Below are 19,548 nucleotides of genomic sequence, written 5' to 3'. Positions count from 1 at the left end.
TGAGTACAGTACACAGAGTTAATACCACAAGCACACTGATAGGTAAAACTGACTCACTGTGTCCCTCATTTTACAAGACCTCCATGCTGAACTTAAACTTGAAATCAAGAGGGTGCGTTTTGGGGGGAAAAAAATGAAATTTTACAAACATAATTTATGATTTGATTCCGTTTTCAGAAAACCAAAAACCTTCTACTCTTTGATTTTTTTAGCTGTTTTTCTTTTGTAATTCGATTGAGCTGAATACAAACATTGTCTCTTTCAAGTGAGAGTAATGGCGTGTAAAGAACACATTTGTGGACACATATGACTCATAACCTCTGTCTGAGTTTTGCCAAAAGAATGCCAGAAAGCCAAATTTTCCTCAGCTTAGCCATGTGTTTTGTCATTGAAATTAAAATGGAAATAAACCATTTAGATCACAGGAACCTCACTTTTGTAATTACACTTTAACAAAATACAGCATCCACTAAATTATGAGTTTCTTTAAGGACACTTATTGTGCTGTGCTTTAGATTCTGTTTCTTCGTGAAATAGAAGTTTATTTTGTCTCTTTTTTTATATAACCATTTGTAAGAGGGAGAACAACATTTTTGACAAGGACAGTAATGCACATTGTTTGAAGAGGGCATTTACTTGTGCGTCCAGTATTGGATACGGTCTGGCAAAAGTGGAGTGTGTTGACCCATTTTCTCCATAGTCTGGAAGATTGGCTGCTGCCTGTTCGTTGTTTGTATTGTCTGAAGCATAAGTAAACTAACTGACTTCTTGGTATGAGCTTGTAGGAAAATATGATTGAAAAATGTTCTTGGTGCTTTGATGTGCTTCTTGCCAAGATGGTTACCATGGTCCAAAACATTTAGCAACAATGAATGGGGCATAACACAAGCATACTTACCACAAAGACTGCAGCTGTTTAGTTTGTGGGATGACAGTGTCTTATTCCTATAGATGCATTTCTTGTCCTATGTTCTTTCTTTCTACAAAGATGAATGCAGAGGACTGACACAAGAGACCTGTGATATCTGCCCTGTGTTGACTCAAGCCATGGAAGCCTTACAAGACCGACCTGTCCTTTACAAGTAGGTGTTTACACATCTTCTAAGAACGTTAACAGCTGCTAGGAGTAGACCTCTGCAGTTGTGGATGTTTTGAAATGTCCAAAATCAAGCCATAGACATTCTCCATTTATTTATTCTCATTAATAATAACTGTAAAAATTTGGCCCTGAAAATGTTTTCAAACCACTATATCTTTGCCGGATAGCTACAGGCACTAGACTTCACTAACCAATCAAATCACTCAATCAAAATTACTTTTTTAATCCCAGAGGGGAAATTCAGTTAGTCTGGTAGAATCTCTGTTAGAATGAGACAGCCTGATGTCTGTAGGAGCGAAGGATCTTTTGTATCTCTCCGTCCTGCAACGGAGAGAGAGGAGCCGTCCACTGCTGTTTTTTTGGTCCATAAAGGTTTTGTGTATCGGATGATCTGGGTATTTCAAGATGGCCTCGAATATCTTGACAGGTCATCTCTCCACCACCTGTCCAACCGCCTTGCATCTGATGCTGCCTCCCCAGCAGACTGCAGCATAAAACAACACACTACCACCACAGACTGATAAAACATCTGCAGCATCTTACTACACATGTCAAGAGATCTGAGCTTCCTTAAGAAAAAGAGGCGGCTCTGCTCCTTTTTGTAGAGAGCGTCTGTGTTTAGGGACCAGTCCAACTTATTATCCAGGTATACACCTAGATACTTAGAACTTGGCACCACCTCCATGTCCACCCCACAGGTATTCACTGGCTGAAGAGGGGGCTTGAACCTGCGGAAATCTATGATCATTTAGTCTTTGAGGTGTTCAGTAGGAGATAGTACTTGTGACTCCAGTCACTGAAGGCTTTTATCAGGTCCCTATATTCAGATTCCTGTCCATTCCTGTCGTCCGAGTACTTCTGGATGTGGCAGGACTCAGAGTTGTATTTGAAGTCCCCTGTGTACAGTGTGAACAGGAATGGAGCCAGAACAGTGCCTTGTGGAGCCCTTGTGCTGCTCATTAATGTCCCAGAAACAGAGTTTCCCAACCTGACATACTGTGGTCCTCCTGTCAGGTAATCTGTGATCCAGGCGATAAAGGAAAGATCCACCCCCATCTCATCCCATCAACATCTATCATAGGAGCAGAAGTACATGCAAGTTAAATGGAAAATTAAATGGCAGGTGCCCAAATGATTATGCAACTCTGTATTTCACTCTGCTACTGTCTTCTGTGGGTACTCGCAGGTGATTTGTGAGAAGGTATTGCCAAGGAGATTCTTGTCACTGTGTTCTTGGTGAGAGTAACAAAGAGGATCTTGACTAGAAAACAGCAGAGCAAACAGCCTGAAGCAACAGAAAATGTTGCCACAACCCAGCCAGCAGACGAAGAAAGTGCAGAGCCACCAAAATAGAAAATTAATATAAATAATTATTACTGTAAAAAAAACCTGCATCTGCAGGTTGCTTACAAATACTGTGTGAGGAGTACACATTCAAGTGTATATTTTTCATATTGTAAAACATTTTTCACCTTGATTATGACCTGGTGAAAGCCATTCAGACTAACTAGATAGAAATAGTCTCCTCACTGATTGTCTGATGATTTGCTTTTGTAGGTCCAATAGAGGCATCAGTATTAAATTGAGATGGTTTCATAACGACTGAAAAGCTCCTTGTAGTTGCTTTTGAGTGCTTTGAAGTACATATGAGTAAGTATTACTAATACCGATTGCTCGCAGTTATTTTAAAGTACACACAAGCACATAATGGATAAAGTTAAGAAAAATGTTTGACTCATTGACTGTCAGTATTAATGCAAATGACTTATACCCTCTAGTACAGTGAAAGTAATTTGTGCTCATATAGAACAAAGAATTGCATAGCACTCACACAGATTTCCTGAAGCTGTCTGTGAGTTTAATTTTGTCCCAGGAACAAAACAACACAAAGGAAAGTTTCACACGCAAACCCCAAGATGTGTTTTCATGGCAAACTCTCATTATGTTTGTCTGCATTCTCTGAAATGCACCTGTCTCAGTGCCCAGAAAGTCTTCAAGGTCATGCGCCGGCTGGGGATGTTGAGGCTGAGCGAGTGGAGAATAGCGTTCCTGGAATCTTAATTCAGCACTATCTTCTGTTTAGTCTGTCACAGAGCCTGCCACCACCAAATAATCAAAACAACCTCAAAGTCTTTCCTTTTGGAAAAGCTGTCTGCATTGTTGATGTATGTCAGCAACTGACCTCTGACACACAGTCTGCATGAAAACACTGCGGCTGCCGTCTCCTTACATGAGGCCTGGGTGTATAATGTTGCCTTCTTTGTGTTCTGTTTGATCAGGTACACTCTGGATGAGTTTGGGACTGCGCGCAGATGTGCGGTGGTACGAGGCTTCATCGATGCCCTCACCCGCGGGGGGCCGGCAGGGACTCCCCGGCCCATAGAGATGCATTCACACGACCCTATGAGGTACAACTCATGTATGAGCTTATAAAACCAGAGGGAACTATCAGTTATTATGGAAACCACTTTCTTTATATAACCAGAGTTTAGGAAACTCATGAATGTTTCTTTTATGTCTCTGCATTGTTTTCTGGAGGTATGCTGACTGATCAGTTCATTTTAGCTCAGCTCAATTAACCCTTTATTGGGCGAAGAACTATATTTGGTAACTTCAGTGGATATCAAAATGGGGTCCCCATGTCTCTCTGTGAGGTCGCAGAACCACATGGATTTGTAATATTTAGAGAAAAAAAATAGCAAATTTAATAGATTAAAGTGGCAAATCTACAAGAAAAAAGTCGCAGATTTAAGAGATTTAAAGTGGCAAATCTGTTCGAAAAAAGTCGCAGATTTACGAGAAAAAAGTTTTTAAAAAAAAAATTATTTCTCGCAGATTCACCACTTTAAATCTCATAAATCTGCACATTTTTTCTGGTAGATTTGCCACTTTAATCTCGTAAACTTTTTTCTCAAAATAGTACCCCCCTCCCCCGGGTCTGTATGTTTTTTATACATTCTGGCAGTATGTAATATCCTCCAATATTCCCTAGGATTGAAATGTGGAATTTGCAAGTATTTCAATGAGTGCCCTATTAAGGGTTAAAGGATGTCTGTACTTAAAGAAGAAGCATCTATGTTTATTCATTTCCAAAAATGAATGGTTACTGAAATCTAACCACAAGTTATTATTATTATAATATTGTATCATTCTTTTAAACTATTTCCTGTTTACAGAGAACCAGAGCTGATTAATACTCATACTAGTTATATATTTTATACATTCCATGTAATAATGCCAGACTGTTAATAATAACAATAGTTAGTAATAATGCAATAATCACGATGATAGATTAACTTGGGAAACTTCATCAAACCAAATAACATACTAAGACATTCAAATAGAATCAATAGCTTTGTCTGAAGATATTACAGTATTATAGTACAATATTTTTTTTGTCATTTACTTTTAATTGGTTTTTGATTTTACATGTAAATGAACAAACAGAAAATATCAAGGGAAATGTAAAAGCGTACAAAATGGGATTGGAAAACACCAAAAAAAAAAAAAAAGGAAAAGTACAAAGAAATGAAAGTATTCTGATAGTCCAATCTGAGATTACCTGAAATCCGGTTTTATGGTAGAGACATATGTAATCCATTTTTGCCAGATAGTACAATTATATTTTTTAAAAACTTACCCTTTTAATAAATATTTAAGTATTTATAGTGCAACTATTGTATGATTGTAAATGTCGTGATTTGTGAACTATAAATCTATTCAATTTAGTTCCAATTCAAGAAGATGTTAAATGCCAATTTGTCAGTGTCTTTATGTGTCTGTTTCCTGTTGTACCATGTCCTCTTCCCTCTTCCTCCTGTGCCCAGGAGCCAAATAGGAGATTTTCTCAGAATACCAGCCATGTGTGGAACACAAAATCACCTCCACTTTATAGGAGGCATCAGCAGTTCTGAGAACATCAAGTTCTTTCTCACCTCCCTATGTCCTCACACACTCGCAAACACAAACACGCACACACAGGCTTACACACAATAATTCAAGTTTAACCTTGCTGTTTTCCACTGTTATGTAACACCAAGAGCTGTTTGTGTGTGGAACACGATGACCCATGCTTCGATGTAGCTGTGGTCTCGGTGCAGTAAGATTCGCCCCCTCGAGTTGGCCCCTCAGTGACATACTCTTTAATTCGGACTGTTTTGTCGCTCTTTCAGGTATGTTGGGGACATGCTGGCCTGGTTGCACCAAGCCACCGCCTCAGAGAAGGAGCACCTAGAAGCTTTGCTGAAACAAGTCACTTTGCAAGGTTTGATGTTTCCTGCATGCCGATTACACATTTTTCCGTTCTCCATCATCTCAGTTTCATGCCATGCCTTAAATAACAAACGACGCAATCACACCTATAGCTTTTCTCCCTTTGTTTCAATTGTGCCCCATTTGGAAACCTTTGCTTTGTTGCATCTTTTCATTTGTCACAGGTAGCTTGAGTAACTAGTCGGTCAGTGAGGTTAGAGATTTCAGCAACAATTAGAGTGTGAACAAATCTAATTCCAATACATTTAGTTCAGCCTGATGGAATAATCCTGTGCTTGCTTTCCTAATTTAACTTCTCTGGTTCTCATAGCAGTAAGGAATTAACACAGCTCAGTCGGGGGGTCAGTCAAGATCAGGATTTGTCCTTTGTCCATTTTGTTATGTTAAGCTCTTACATCCAGTCAATAACAACATTTATCTCCTTTTACCCGTTTGGGGGATAAGATAAATTATGTGGTAGTTGACTTGGAAAAAGTTTGAGCCCTGCAGGCTAAATGTGTGTATACATGTTGATACCATATAGTTTGAATAATCAGAGCTGCAACACTAATTGATTTGAATTTTTGTATCGACAGAAAATAATTGCTATTTTGACAGTCGATTTATCATAAAAAATAAAAATTCTGTTTTACTTTATATCATAATAAATGGAATGTCTTTGGGTTTTGGATACGAAGAAAAAAAACATTTGAAGACATCTTCGACTCTGAGAAACTGGGATGGTCTTTTTTCACTATTTTCTGACATTTTATAGACTAATTAAATCATTGTTAGTGCAGCCCTAGATAGCATTGCTGTCATCTCCCCTAAACACGTAGAACTCAAAACACTAAATGTAAGAGTTGGAGTAAAAATTTAAGACATACACAGGAATTAATTAAAAAATGTTATTTCCCTATGATATACACAGTTACTGCTGATTTACTTTTGATCCAAAAAGAGGATATTTTCCCCCAATACTGTTTTAATTAACACCATACTCATATTGACGTATGCAATCCCAATTAGTGCTCACTGTGTGTAATCGTGTGTGTGTGCTTTCATCTTACATTAGGTGTAGAGGAAAACATGCAGGAGGTGGTTGGACACATCACTGAGGGAGTCTGCAGGCCGCTGAAAGTGAGCAACCAAATGCGTTTAAGATGCTGTTATAGAAACACAGAGCAGCTCTGTTGAATACATATCATGTGCTCACTATGTGTGTTGTGGATCTGATCCTCAGGTTCGGATAGAACAGGTCATTGTGGCCGAGCCAGGTGCTGTCCTGCTTTACAAGCTGTCCAACCTGCTCAAGTTCTACCATCACACCATCAGGTATTTCAATCTACTTTGCAACAGAGAGCATTGAAGATGTCATTTTGGGGTTTTGGACCTTGTAAAGAACATTTTGCTATATTTTGATATTTGCTAGATCAGACTAGAGTAGATCAGATTAATGATTTTTGATGACTCAAGAGAAAAAGAAAAGATAATGTAAATAGAATAGAATAGAATAGAGTCTTTATTGTCATTGCACGGTAGTATAAAAAAATACGTTAGCACAACGTAATTGAGGCACAGCAGCTCTCCCGTCAGTGCAAAAAAAGATAAATATTAAATAAATAACCAACCAAGGCATGCACCCATCAAACAAACAAAGCAAAAAAGGACATCACACAAATTAGAAAAGTAAGGGACTGTAAACAGAGACGCACTGTAAAGGAAAAACCTATTGCACACACAGAAAAAAAAGCTTATTGCACATGTACAGTAAAAATAACGCCTATTGCACATGTCATACATGAATGTACATGAATGTTAAATGGTGTGGCTGAAACGACACGAGCGTGTGTCATAAATAACCAGATGCAGACCTATTTGACTAATCTGTGTACTTTATCTTCTTGTAGCTCCATCATTGGGACCAGCGTGGCCTCCTTGCTTATCACTATTGAGGAAATGCACATCCTCAGCAAAAAGATGTTCTTCAACAGCCTGAGCCTTCATGCAAGCAGACTCATGGACAAGGTCAGCATGAATAGGATGAATTATTGTATTTTATATTTATTTTATTTATTACTGTTTCCTCTTTACGGTTGTTAAAAATTGAATGCTGGGAAAACAATCAATCACCTGAGAAGACGACGAAGAAGTCTTTTTTTAAATAGAGGCGGTTCACAATGTTCTTTCATAAAATTGCTTAAATGACAGTGCAGAAGTTCAGTATTGCACCCTGTGGACACACATTGTGTATTTCAGCTCTGCGTCGAAACCCTTAAAGACAACAAGGCTATTTCTGAAGCACTTATGCTTGTAAACATTTTCAGCCTGCTGGCCACAGCATCGAAATGGCGCTAGCTGCCAGAAAACACCAAACTTTAGTTAAATTGCCGTCCAAATATACCTCAGCACGAGCAGGAGCTCTTCCACATAACATGCTGGCTGTGTCCTGATCAATAGCAGTTACAAGAATTATCCCTGTAGCTCGGTGTTAATCAAATTGGAGGCCCTCAGGGTTTTGGTGTCAATTCCAGCTAATGCCAGGAACACAGCCTCCTCATAATTTGCTCTATTAGGTAGACAACGGTGGCTGGGCCCAGTTCTGTGTTGTGTATCCAGAAGCCGATGAAATCAAAACCCTTTTCATTAAAAAGCTCTTCTGACTCTAAACAAGCTGAGGCTCAGAGTAGCTGCAGGAAGCAGATGTATGTTCGGTCTGTCATGTTGCTCATTAGGGATGTTTAATGCTTTGATCATGTTGTGAGGACCGCTTGTCTTGGTGAAGACGCATATAACTTCTACAAGAATAACTTTGCTCATTTGCTCTATCCACTAATGCCCTGTCTTCTTCTGACTGTGTACCGGGGCAGGTGGAGCTACCTCCTGCAGATCTGGGACCGACAGCCTCCCTCACTCAGACACTCTCCCTCCTCAGGGAGGTGCTGGCTTCCCACGACTCATCAGTGGTTCCTCTGGATGCCCGCCAGGCTGACTTTGCTCAGGTACACTCATATTTGAACAATGAGAACGGTAGAAAAGGCAAACCAGTCTCCCTTCATTGTCACCTTTAACCAATTGCTGTAAATGTATTGGCTATAAAAGTGTTATTTGTTTTTGTCAACCCAGGTGCTCTCTTGCATCCTGGATCCCCTCCTACAGTTATGTACTGTGTCTGCCAGTAACCTAGGCACTGCTGACATGGCTACCTACATGGTCAACTCACTCTATGTCATGAAGACAACATTGGCTCTCTTTGAATTCACAGACAAAAGGCTTGAGATGCTCGAGTTCCAGGTCAGTCCCAATTTTTAAACAATTTACAATTAAAAGTGAATCAGGCAATTAAAACATTTTTTTCTATATACATTTTATTACAATTAGTCAAGGGCACGAAACTAATAATGACAGACCACACCTTAGTTGAACAAGAAAAACTGAATCATGACGTACGTTATCCAACATTATAACCCAGCTTACAGTCATAACATTGTCTGTGCGTAGGGGTATTGTTCATTGAAAAATATTCTTGTTCCTTTCAATAAAGCCCATAGAGCCCAAATCTTTTATTAAAAAGATTTAATTCGCTGTCTCATAGAAGGGTGTGCGTCATGTATTGTTGTTCATACACAAATGCCCCATCAATCCTCTATTTTTAGCATGTCTTTTGTAATGGAGTACCACAAGAGCTCCTGTGGAAGTTTCATTATCAATAGTGCAGTGGTTCTCTATTAACCACAAGTACCATTGGTTCACAATGCAGGCTTTGACTGGATGTTAAGCCACTCTCTCCCACATTTTCTAGATCGAGGCTCACCTTGACACTCTGATCAACGAGCAGGCATCCTACGTGCTGACCAGAGCCGGACTGAGTTACATCTACAGTTGTGTCCAGCAGCACAGCGCTGAACAGGTCTCACATGGAGCTCTTCACTACACATTCACACTCACTCATGAAGTTATTGAAATTATGCATTTTCTCTCACATCTCTCGTGTTAGTCCCTAATGGTCCTCTTTTTTTTTTTTTTTTACATTGTACAAGCTCTAACAGTTTTGTTTACACTAAATCTTGGGCTTTACACCAGCTATTGCTATGGTAACCACACTGCCAATGCCTTAATATGGCATAATAGCATTTCTATTCGGAGGCAGATCATATTATGCTCTATTCTGTTACAAATATTCTCCAGAATTGTCCTGTGCAGATGAGAGAGCTGATGCCCTGGAGCCTTCCTCCCTCTTTGTAACACACTTTGCCACTGGACTGACTGAGTCCCATAGTTGTGGTTTAGCATGCGAGCCTTGAAACCCTGGGTCATGTCAGGACACACCACACCCTGCTGCTGCTGCTGCTGCTGCTGGAGCTCAACGCAAAGCTCAATCAAGAACTGTCATTCTTCTACAGACTACCTCTCTCCTCGGGTGGCCTGTCTTGGGTTTTCTTTAAATAGTCTTCTGTTTGAAAAGATTAAGTCTAGCTGTCCACACTAGACGGGATACCAGATGTCAATGACCGAAAAGAATCCCCAAGTTTATTTTAGACTTTTCAGGTTTACTTTCACTATCTGTTTGACATTTTATCCCTGTAATTTTCAGTGATACATCAGATGAACAAGACAGTGATGAAAACAACACTGGCTTGTAGCTTTCAGATGAGTTTGCAGGCTCATGGTGTGTTTGTTAATGTGCCCACATCCCTATAAAATCACTCTAGGCACTGTACTGTAGCTTTGACCCTTGCACTGCCTTCTATTTGCTGCTTTTAATGTTGGCAATTTAGGCATTTAAGCTTGACTTAATGTTGCAATTCTGGATAATCAGCCTCAGCTAATTGCCTTAAAGGTACCTGCTGTTGTGGTCACAAAGTCAGTCATGTCTTTACCTATCAACATTCAGGCTGGGCTTTTCTCCTTTTCTCTGTTCAAATGTCCAAATCAAGTTCAGTGTATTAAAGAAAATGTTTCCCAATAAATCTCCTCGGTACAGTAAATTAGGGTAAAATACGAAACAGAAGTTATCTAATCATCAAAATTAGGGATCTTATTGTCCCTATTTGTCTTTCTTTGCAGCTTTTGAAAAAATAAATAGTCTGAATCCAATATAAGTAGAGGAGTTCTACAACAACCCGTGACATCAAACAGATGTTTAACCAACCAGTCAGGCATTTAAAAATTAAGCAGGCACAATAAAATAATAAAAAAAATCCTGTACTGATGCATATGTACTATTTTTGGTATTAAAGATAAATGTATAATTTAATGTGATACAAATCATATCGTCCATCCAAAATGTATATCATCTTTTTGTTTCATCAAGTGGAAGGATTAAGTAAGACACATTGAAGATGTGTGTATTTTTTAAAACCTTTTAATTCACTTTCTTTTTAGTGTAAGAAAAAGAAAGTATCCTTCTTACTCACTAAGGTGGCCGGAGGTGATTCATTCATTCAGTTATAATTGTGTCCGCACCTCCGTCCATTTTTAGCAGCTGCCGAGGACAATGTAGACAAATGAGAACGGAAGAAAGCGTTTCAACACTGCCTGCAAACCTGAATTAATGTTTGGTTGTGAGATTCAACATTGTTACTGTTCAAACACTGACCTTGAGTTGGGGTCTAAGCTGATGTTTACTTCTCTGTCTCAGGGTCCTCTGTCCCTCCTCCCTAGTATGGACAGCTCCTCTGTGAAAGCAGCCATGGTGAGTAACTTTGTGTCTTAATGAAGCTCATTTTGCTTGCAGGAATCAATAGATTCTAACTTAATGAATACATTTTCTGTGACTCACCATCTGCTCTTAACTTTCACGAACAACAGGTCCAGTTCGATCGGTACTTGTCGTCACCGGACACTCTTGTGATGCCACAGCTCAACTTCTTGCTCAGTGCAGCTATCAAGTGAGTTCCTATCCTTATTGTTGACAGTCGCTCATCAGGGAAAGAATAGCAAACGTGCAATATTCAGGCTTCATGTTAAATGTTTACAACATCGCATGGTGTTTCAACAGGCTAAAGAGCATATTCAGAGTGATAAAAATAGAAACCGTAGCGTTGACCTAATAATGTTCAACACTAATTAGTTTCCCAGATATAATACGATCATTACTGTTTTTCAACAAAACACTCAACTAAATGCATCGTGTGTTTCGATGCTAAATTGCTAAAGCCACCAACACATTGAGAGAGTGGTCGGCAGGACTGCCTGTATTTGTTGCTACATTGCGGGGCTCTTTCTATGAGTCACGTTTACTGGGAAGTGCAGCAGGCTTGAGGAGCACTCTGTACCTCAGGTTAATGTTCTCTATTAATGGACATGGGAGGACTGATGGGCAGGACGCCATTAATTAGCTTCTGGTCCATTTCTCACTCACACTCGTTCCCTGAAATCATTCCTCCTCTTTGTCTTTTCTCTCTCTCCCTCTCTCTCTCCCTCTGTCTCTCTCTCTCTTACACTATCTCTCTCGCTATCTATCTCGCTGTCTCTCAAGTCTGCTTCTCTGTTCACCTAAATACACAAAAACACCCGGCAGCACTCTGAAAACACTCCTGGAACACACAAATAATGGAAATGTACTTTTAGACTCCCATCGTTTCACATTTTGCGTTAGTGCACTTGGTATGGAGTAAGATGTTATACCCAGCACTATGGTTCTGTGTTCTCTATGGGCCAATTAAAAATATGGATCTCAAGAGCCCGAGTTGGATACAACTGAGACGCTCCCACCGTGTCCTTGAGTCCTCTCACTGGGCTCTTCGGTCAGACTGTTGCATCCTATTATAAAGGTCTTCAATGACTCTCCCTTCAGAATTTCAGTAGTAGTATTACTGAATCTCAGCGCGGCATTCGACACAGTAGCTCACAACATATTACTAGACCGACTGGAAAAATATGTGGGACTTTCTGTTACAGTATTAAAATAGTTTGAATCCTACTTGAAGGACAGGGACTACTTTTCATTTATAGGTAATTACACATCTGAGCGTGCAAAAATGATGTGAAGTTCCCCAAGGCTCCATTCTGGGGCCTCTTCTGTTTAACATCTGCATGCTCCCACTGGCTCAGATCATGAAAAGCAACAAAATATGTTACCATATCTATGCATACGTCACACAAATTTACAGAATAATATCACCAGGGGACTATAGTCCAATACAAGCACTGAGTAGATGCATTGAGCAAATCAATGATGGGATAGAGCAGAATTTTCTCCAATTAAACAGAGAAAAAAAACAAAATTATTGTTTTTGGAGCTAAGGAACAATGATTGAAAGTTAGCACCCAGCTTCAAACAGTAATGCTAAAAACCACAAACCAAGCCGGAAACGTAGATGTAGTCATGGACTCAGACCTCAACTTCAACAACTGACGAAGTCAGCCTACTATCACCTAAAGTCTATGTCAAGGATTAAAGGACTTATGTCTCATAAATCGAAATACATTTCTGATCTTGCTTAGCTGAGAACCAACCAGAACTCTCATGGAGCGGCAGCGTTCAGTCTTTATGCACCACATATCTGGAACAAACCAGAGAAAATGTAGGTCTTCTGTAACTCTCAACTCTTTTAAATTAAGACTGAAGACTTTTCTATGGAAGAATTATCCTATCTTTATTCAAGAGCATAGATTTTCAGTTTGAGAGCATAATTTGTCTTTCTCATGCTCAGATTTGTTCTCCTCATGCTCACATTTTGCGCTCGCACTCAGATTTCTGCTGCTTTCTTTCAAAATGTGTGCGTGCACTTAAGAATCACATGCTTGTGCTCACATTTCTTCTTCTTGGACACAAACATTTCGCTCGCACTCAAATATGTCCTGTGCGCGCTCAAATCTAAAGTCTACGCGCTCAGATCTCAACTCTGCGCTCTCAAAACTTTTGTGCTCGCACCCAGAACACGCACGTCCTCTCAGTTTGCGGTGTCTGCTCAGACTGAACGTGGTCCCGCCCTGCGCTTAAAATAGTGTGTTTCACCAGCCAATAGGGAGACAGCTAGATTGTGGCCCCGTCTTGGGTGCGTTCCCTCGCCTTTTTGAGCGCTCCGCCGGGGCGGGTATATGGTCTGTTTGTAAAACTGCTTCTCTATTAAAATACACCAATTTACCATATTAGCCAGCTATTTGAATCGTCACCTATTTAAGACGCAGCATATTTATGTAGAATTAATCTTAAGTAGTCCTAAAAAGAGTTATCGTAGTTTAGATTATATATATATATATTTTTTTTAATTATTATTTATATATATATATATTGCTTTTTATTTTTCACCTGTACAGTGGTGTCTCGATAGTCCAGTGGTGAAGGATGCTACCATCTGTTGCATTTTAAACCATGGGACGCCGGTTCGCATCCCGTCCGCTGCACTCTTGCTACATGTCTTATTATGATTTACATTTTTAATTGATAAATTAATGTAACAGTAATACAATCCGTGTAACCAGCTGCTTCTCTTATTGAAACGTTTAACAAGAGATGATGGGTAAATAGACTTGGCTACGTGATTAAAAAGGTATAATGAAAAATACGCTATGATGATGATAATGATTTGAGGATAACATTGGTGCGTGTAATGCAGTGTATCACTGTCCTATTTAAGCGGTCAAAGCCAGGGAGCGCGTAATTAGGCTAATGTTGGTAATGCTTTCACAAGAAGGAGACTTTGAGCAGGATTCGGAGCGCGGCAGCGAATGAATGGTCTACGAGATGGATGGCCAAAGACCTCAAGTAAGTTCATTGCTAAATGTTGCTACAACTCAAAACACATCGACCATATACAGTAGTTTCAATAACAGTACAGTAATCATTTTGACACTCGTACTTATCAACATATATAGCGGGCCTTCATTGTAACATGTACAACGGAAGTACAATAATTGGCAGCGTATGATCGTACCAGCGGCAGGTAGGCACACATAATGATGCGCGAGCTGAAGGGAATCCCCGCTGACGTCACTTCATTCATAATGAGTTGCTGTCCCTAGTGCCGACAAAGGCCCGCTATATATGTTGATAAGTACGAGTGTTTTGAGTTGTAGCAACATTTAGCAATGAACTTACTTGAGGTCTTTGGCCATCCATCTGTCTCCCATTCATTCGCTGCCGCGCTCCAAATCCTGCTCAAAGTCTCCTTCTTGTGAAAGCATTACCAACATTAGCCTAATTACGCGCTCCCTGGCTTTGACCCCGTAAATAGGACGGTGATACACTGCATTACACGCACAAATGTTATCCTCAAATCATTATCATCATCATAGCGTATTTTTCATTATACCTTTTTAATCACGTAGCCAAGTCTATTTACCCATCATCTCTTGTTAAACGTTTCAATAAGAGAAGCAGCTGGTTACACGGATTGTATTACTGTTACATTAATTTATCAATTAAAAATGTAAATCATAATAAGACATGTAGCAAGAGTGCAGCGGACGGGATGCGAACCGGCGTCCCATGGTTTAAAATGCAACAGATGGTAGCATCCTTCACCACTGGACTATCGAGACACCACTGTATGATGAAAAATAAAAAAATATAAAATATATATATATAATCTAAACTACGATAACTCTTTTTAGGACTATTTAAGATTAATTCTACATAAATATGCTGCGTCTTAAATAGGTGACGATTCAAATAGCTGGCTAATATGGTCACTTGGTGTATTTTAAGAGAGAAGCAGTTTTACAAACAGACCATATACCCGCCCCGACGGAGCGCTCAAAAAGGCAAGGGAACGCACCTAAGACGGGGTCACAATCTAGCTGTCTCCCTATTGGCTGGTGAAACACACTAGTTTAAGCGCAGGGCGGGACATCGTTCAGTCTGAGCAGACACCTCAACCTGAGAGGACGTGCGTGTTCTGAGTCCGAGCACAAAAGTTTTGAGAGCGCAGAGTTGAGATCTGAGCGCGTAGACTTTAGATTTGAGCGCGCACAGGACATATTTGAGTGCGAGCGAAATGTTTGTGTCCAAGAAGAAGAAATGTGAGCACAAGCATGTGATTTTTAAGTGCACGCACACATTTTGAAAGAAAGCAGCAGAAATCTGAGTGCGAGCGCAAAATGTGAGCATGAGGAGAACAAATCTGAGCACGAAAAAGACAAATTATGCTCTCAAACTGAAAATCTACGCTCTTGAATAAAGATAGGATAATTCTTCCATACTTTTCTGTTTGCCACTGCCTATCAGTAAACAATAACTGCTTTTTTTTTTTTTGTAACTGCTTGTTTTCAATTTTAATTTTTTTATCTGAATGCCATTTTGTATCTTTCCAATGCTTTTAATGTTTTATGTAAAGCACTTTGAATTGCCTTATTGTTGAATGGTGCCATACTGTATGCTGTTATCTCCTTCACTCAATGGTATATGTTGAGGGGTTGTTGTTGTTTTTTTTCTAAATCACTATTAAACAAAGAAAAACACAATGAAGAACTAAATGATAAACAGAACCCAAATAAGCATAACAAGGTGTGTTGTTTCTAGTGACATTTTTTATAAATAAATAAAAAGTGCTGGAACCTACATCACAAAAATGTTAGCTTTAATTTGAGACTAAACAAACAAACATATTTGTTACATTTGAGAACTTGGAAACATCACATTTTTGGTATTTTTGTTAGAAAAATGGCAAATTATTAATTGATTAGCAAAGTTATGTAATTTTGATCCAGTAATTGCTGCCACTCCAAAAAAACACAAAAATCTGTATTACATAACCAAATTGTATTTGAAAGATCGGTAGAGGTGGATCCAAATATCCACAAAATGATAAGTTATTCTAAGCATTTATAAATTTAAAGATGGGTGCACATATGTTTGCAGGGAATAAAAGTATTTAGTTTGAAGGGTTTTTATTTGCTAAATCAGTTGCTTGTGCATTTATGCTGTAATATGTATCCATAGATGGCAGTGTGCACCACATACTGCCACTTATTGTTTTGACACTGTGGGGGCACACAATGGTCACTGAACAAAAAAAAAGTAATTAGGACAAATTCTTACTCACAGCTAACTTATTCAGCTCTTGGTCAGTGACTAATTACAGCAGAGCTCTTTCTGCTTGTCTGATTTAGACTCGAAATGTTGGATTTTAAAAGGCCCACTCAGTGTTGGTACTTTGTTTTAGGAGTATAAGAATTTAATGAGTTTTATCTGTTGTGCAGGGACCAGATTTTCCGTCAGTCCACGGAGCTGGTGTGCAGAGCGTATGGGGAGGTTTACACAGCACTGACCAGCCCAGCTAACAGCTACAAAGATCCAGAGATCCTGGTACCCCGATCACCCCAGCAGGTTCAGACCTTGCTCTCCTGAGAGACATTTTTGTCCAACCTGGCTGATCTCAAAAACATGAGGTGAGCTCCAGTGAAGGACAACCTGCAGGTTATTTAAAGAGCTGTGTAATTGTAATACAACATAATAACACAAATGTATATAAAAGTAGTTGTTAAGGTGGGGTTCTCTGTGGGGAATGTGGGTTGTGGGTTGCTAACCTCAGAGAGAGACACTCCTGTGTGCCAGGAGGAAAGAACATTATATGTATATGATCCATTTACTTTCACTGTTGCTGACGGTCCGTTTGTTTTTCTCTCTGTAAGCCAACCTCTTTCTGTTTCTTTTCACATCATGTACTCTACCATGTTCATAATTGTACAAAGCACTGCCTTCTTATTGAAAACATTGAACATTATATAAAACAAAGGGATTTAAGAGACTGATTTTATTTTTTCCACTCTTACGAGTGGTCAGGCAAAAATTCAGCCACAATGTTAAGATGAACCTCAGAAGCTTCAGCACCAACGCTGTGTTTATTTGAATCTCAACTGTTTTAAGTTGTCGGAATAAAATGAAAAATCTGTTTGGTTAAGATGTATAAACAACAATGTAATCATACTGGATTTAATCATTTAACATAGATTTGTTGACCTAAATGCACATAGAGTACAGCTGATGTCAGTAGTGTGGTATTTTTCATCTTGCTGTTTTTCACTTTCCACTCCATATTATTGGACTGTTGTGACATGATGAGGTTTAGTATCATATCAGTGAAAATCTGACACCACCTAGCCCACATAATCCCCAATAAAACATGATTGAAACAGTAAAGATAAGTGAATATTGATCCAGTCTGTTGTTATTGTATCTGGCCTGAGAGGCAGCATTTCATTTCTGCTATCTGACATCAAGGTTCATGGCAGCAGGCCTGATCTTGGCAGCGCAGCCAGCACTGAGACCCAGGATTTCCCCAGCTCACCGGATGTTACTCGGATATCATTGGCCAGGACATTGAGTACTGGGAATAAATGGAATACCACAAAGTTCAGCATCTGGACGGCGCTCTTAAATCCTTTAAATAGACCAGCTCTCTCTTCCAGTACTGTTTGGCTCTGGTCGGATACAAGCTGGATTCTTGAATGTTTTTACTCAGCACTCTTTGGCAGAAAGTGGGATGATGTTTGAGAAGCAAGATTACTGAATAACAACATATTGTTCATGTGTAACAATACGCACTGTGCACTTACTCAGCTTCACATTAGTTGTGTGTGTGAATGCACGTGGACTTACACAGTTCAGCATGTGACAGCTTTTTCCTGCCGGTAGCTGTATTAATGAGTTAGCAGATGTGAGAGGTGATGGAGTCACCACTTAGAGGCAGGTAGTGGTGAGCAGGGTGGCAAACATTCATCCCATCATCCGCTCCATATGACAGCGGTCACCAAGCTTTTGCCTGCTGAAGCATGAGACCAGCAGGAATCTGGGTTAAAGGAAAATATTGAGTTTTTCCCCCTCCCTTTCGCTCCAGTGACTGATGATTAATGTCGATCCAGAGCTAACAACTTGAGTCTTATCTATTGCCTCAGCAGAAACTTTGAAAGAAAATGACTCAAACAACTGCACAGCTTACTGAACTAATACTGCTGTTTCTCCGTGTTCATACTGAGTTGCTTCCTCGATAGGAAATGAATCATCAGCTCGTCAAAGAATGATTTGGCAACTAGTTAAATAAGAGGAATAAGGATTTTGTGTCACAACAATGTCATGTTGTTCAAATGGATTTCAGCCACAATTCAAATTCAGGAGAAATGCAGACGGGGAAACATGAAAAATAATATAGTGATCATTGTACAAATGAATTTGATGCTCAGTCAGAAGTGTTCTTACATCAACTAGAATTACATTTTGACCCGAATTGCTCCTGAGCAGCAGAGACAGGATATTACAAATGTCATATTGCAGTCTTTTGTCATGTTAATTTAATATGTTCATGATTTGATTTAGGGCCTATGTCAAATTTGAAATGGTTGTACAGTTTATTAATGATTTCCTTTCTGTCTGTAAAATTAATAAACTTCATGTGCTGAATTTTAAATGTTGTTAAGGCATTTTTATTATTCAAAATTAACTTTTTTAGATCACAGTTTTGCGATCCCAGACGCTGTTAAGTTGTGCTTGTGTTGGTGGTTCTTTGCGTTAAATTTAGAACAATTAAGTCAGAACATATGGACTAAAATGATAAAATAGCAGCCTCTGGATTATGAACACACTGACCTAAGAGCCATGTTTTAGGTAAAAACACTTTCCAGCTCCAATCTTCCCACGCAGATAACATTCTGTCCGATAGAAAGTTGTTAAGTAATGAATGACGAAATAATGGACTTTGTGCCCCTAAACTTCACTGTAAGGTGTACAATATTGACGTGTTATCTGTTTTGATTAGACTTTTCATTTCACAAACTGTGCTTTACTTGCAGATTATGGAAAGTTGCAACACACCCTGCCGCCTTGTCTAACATTGAGTACAAAAGGAGATGCCTTTATCCCCGGAAATCTAATTTATCAGTCATTATGTGTAATGTGGTTTTAGTCAATACTTGGAAAATGCTTTGTTTCTGGATTTCATCGCCTCAGCCAAATTCTTGGTTTGAATTGAGCCACTCACCCCCCTCACCCCAACATACCTTATTAAGCATATTAGAATAAAGACATTGGTTATGTAACATGTGCTCCATGCTTTGTGCACAAGCTCCTGCATCACAGGGCATGGTCATCCATCTTATTATGAAGCTCAAAAATCTCCTGCCTCATATCTATAAAACTCGTAATTATTTCTCCACATCCCTTTTATGATTTGGAAAGGTTACATCATGTCAAACCTCTTTCTCTTTGGAGGCTATTATGTAATTTGTCTATTAGCACAGGAACGGGGCCACTGTGA

The 19,548-nt window shown here is 39.3% G+C and overlaps 1 protein-coding gene across 2 annotated transcripts in view; it reads left to right on the top strand.

The window, feature by feature from the left end:
- Positions 1-18,672, top strand: part of cog6 (component of oligomeric golgi complex 6) — a 30,118-nt gene extending 11,446 nt beyond the window's left edge. Inside the window, exons 8-20 of one of the 2 annotated variants that reach the window (XM_059331725.1) lie at positions 989-1,082; positions 3,379-3,507; positions 5,272-5,363; positions 6,426-6,490; positions 6,594-6,685; positions 7,261-7,378; positions 8,221-8,352; positions 8,477-8,644; positions 9,153-9,260; positions 10,992-11,045; positions 11,162-11,241; positions 16,499-16,687; positions 17,520-18,672. In XM_059331725.1, coding sequence (XP_059187708.1) covers positions 989-1,082; positions 3,379-3,507; positions 5,272-5,363; positions 6,426-6,490; positions 6,594-6,685; positions 7,261-7,378; positions 8,221-8,352; positions 8,477-8,644; positions 9,153-9,260; positions 10,992-11,045; positions 11,162-11,241; positions 16,499-16,646 — 1,280 coding nt within the window. In that variant the 3' untranslated portion in view covers positions 16,647-16,687; positions 17,520-18,672. Of the gene's footprint in view, positions 1-988; positions 1,083-3,378; positions 3,508-5,271; positions 5,364-6,425; positions 6,491-6,593; positions 6,686-7,260; positions 7,379-8,220; positions 8,353-8,476; positions 8,645-9,152; positions 9,261-10,991; positions 11,046-11,161; positions 11,242-16,498 lie in introns of both variants that reach the window. The other variant, XM_059331724.1, reaches the window with a different exon arrangement.
- Positions 18,673-19,548: the final 876 nt, after the last annotated feature.

This window comes from Centropristis striata, chromosome 4 (assembly GCF_030273125.1).
Source record: "Centropristis striata isolate RG_2023a ecotype Rhode Island chromosome 4, C.striata_1.0, whole genome shotgun sequence".
Classification (NCBI taxonomy): Eukaryota; Metazoa; Chordata; class Actinopteri; order Perciformes; family Serranidae; genus Centropristis; species Centropristis striata.
The sequence above is the reverse complement of the archived record's forward strand: the minus strand, read 5'-3'. Positions and strand labels throughout refer to the sequence as shown.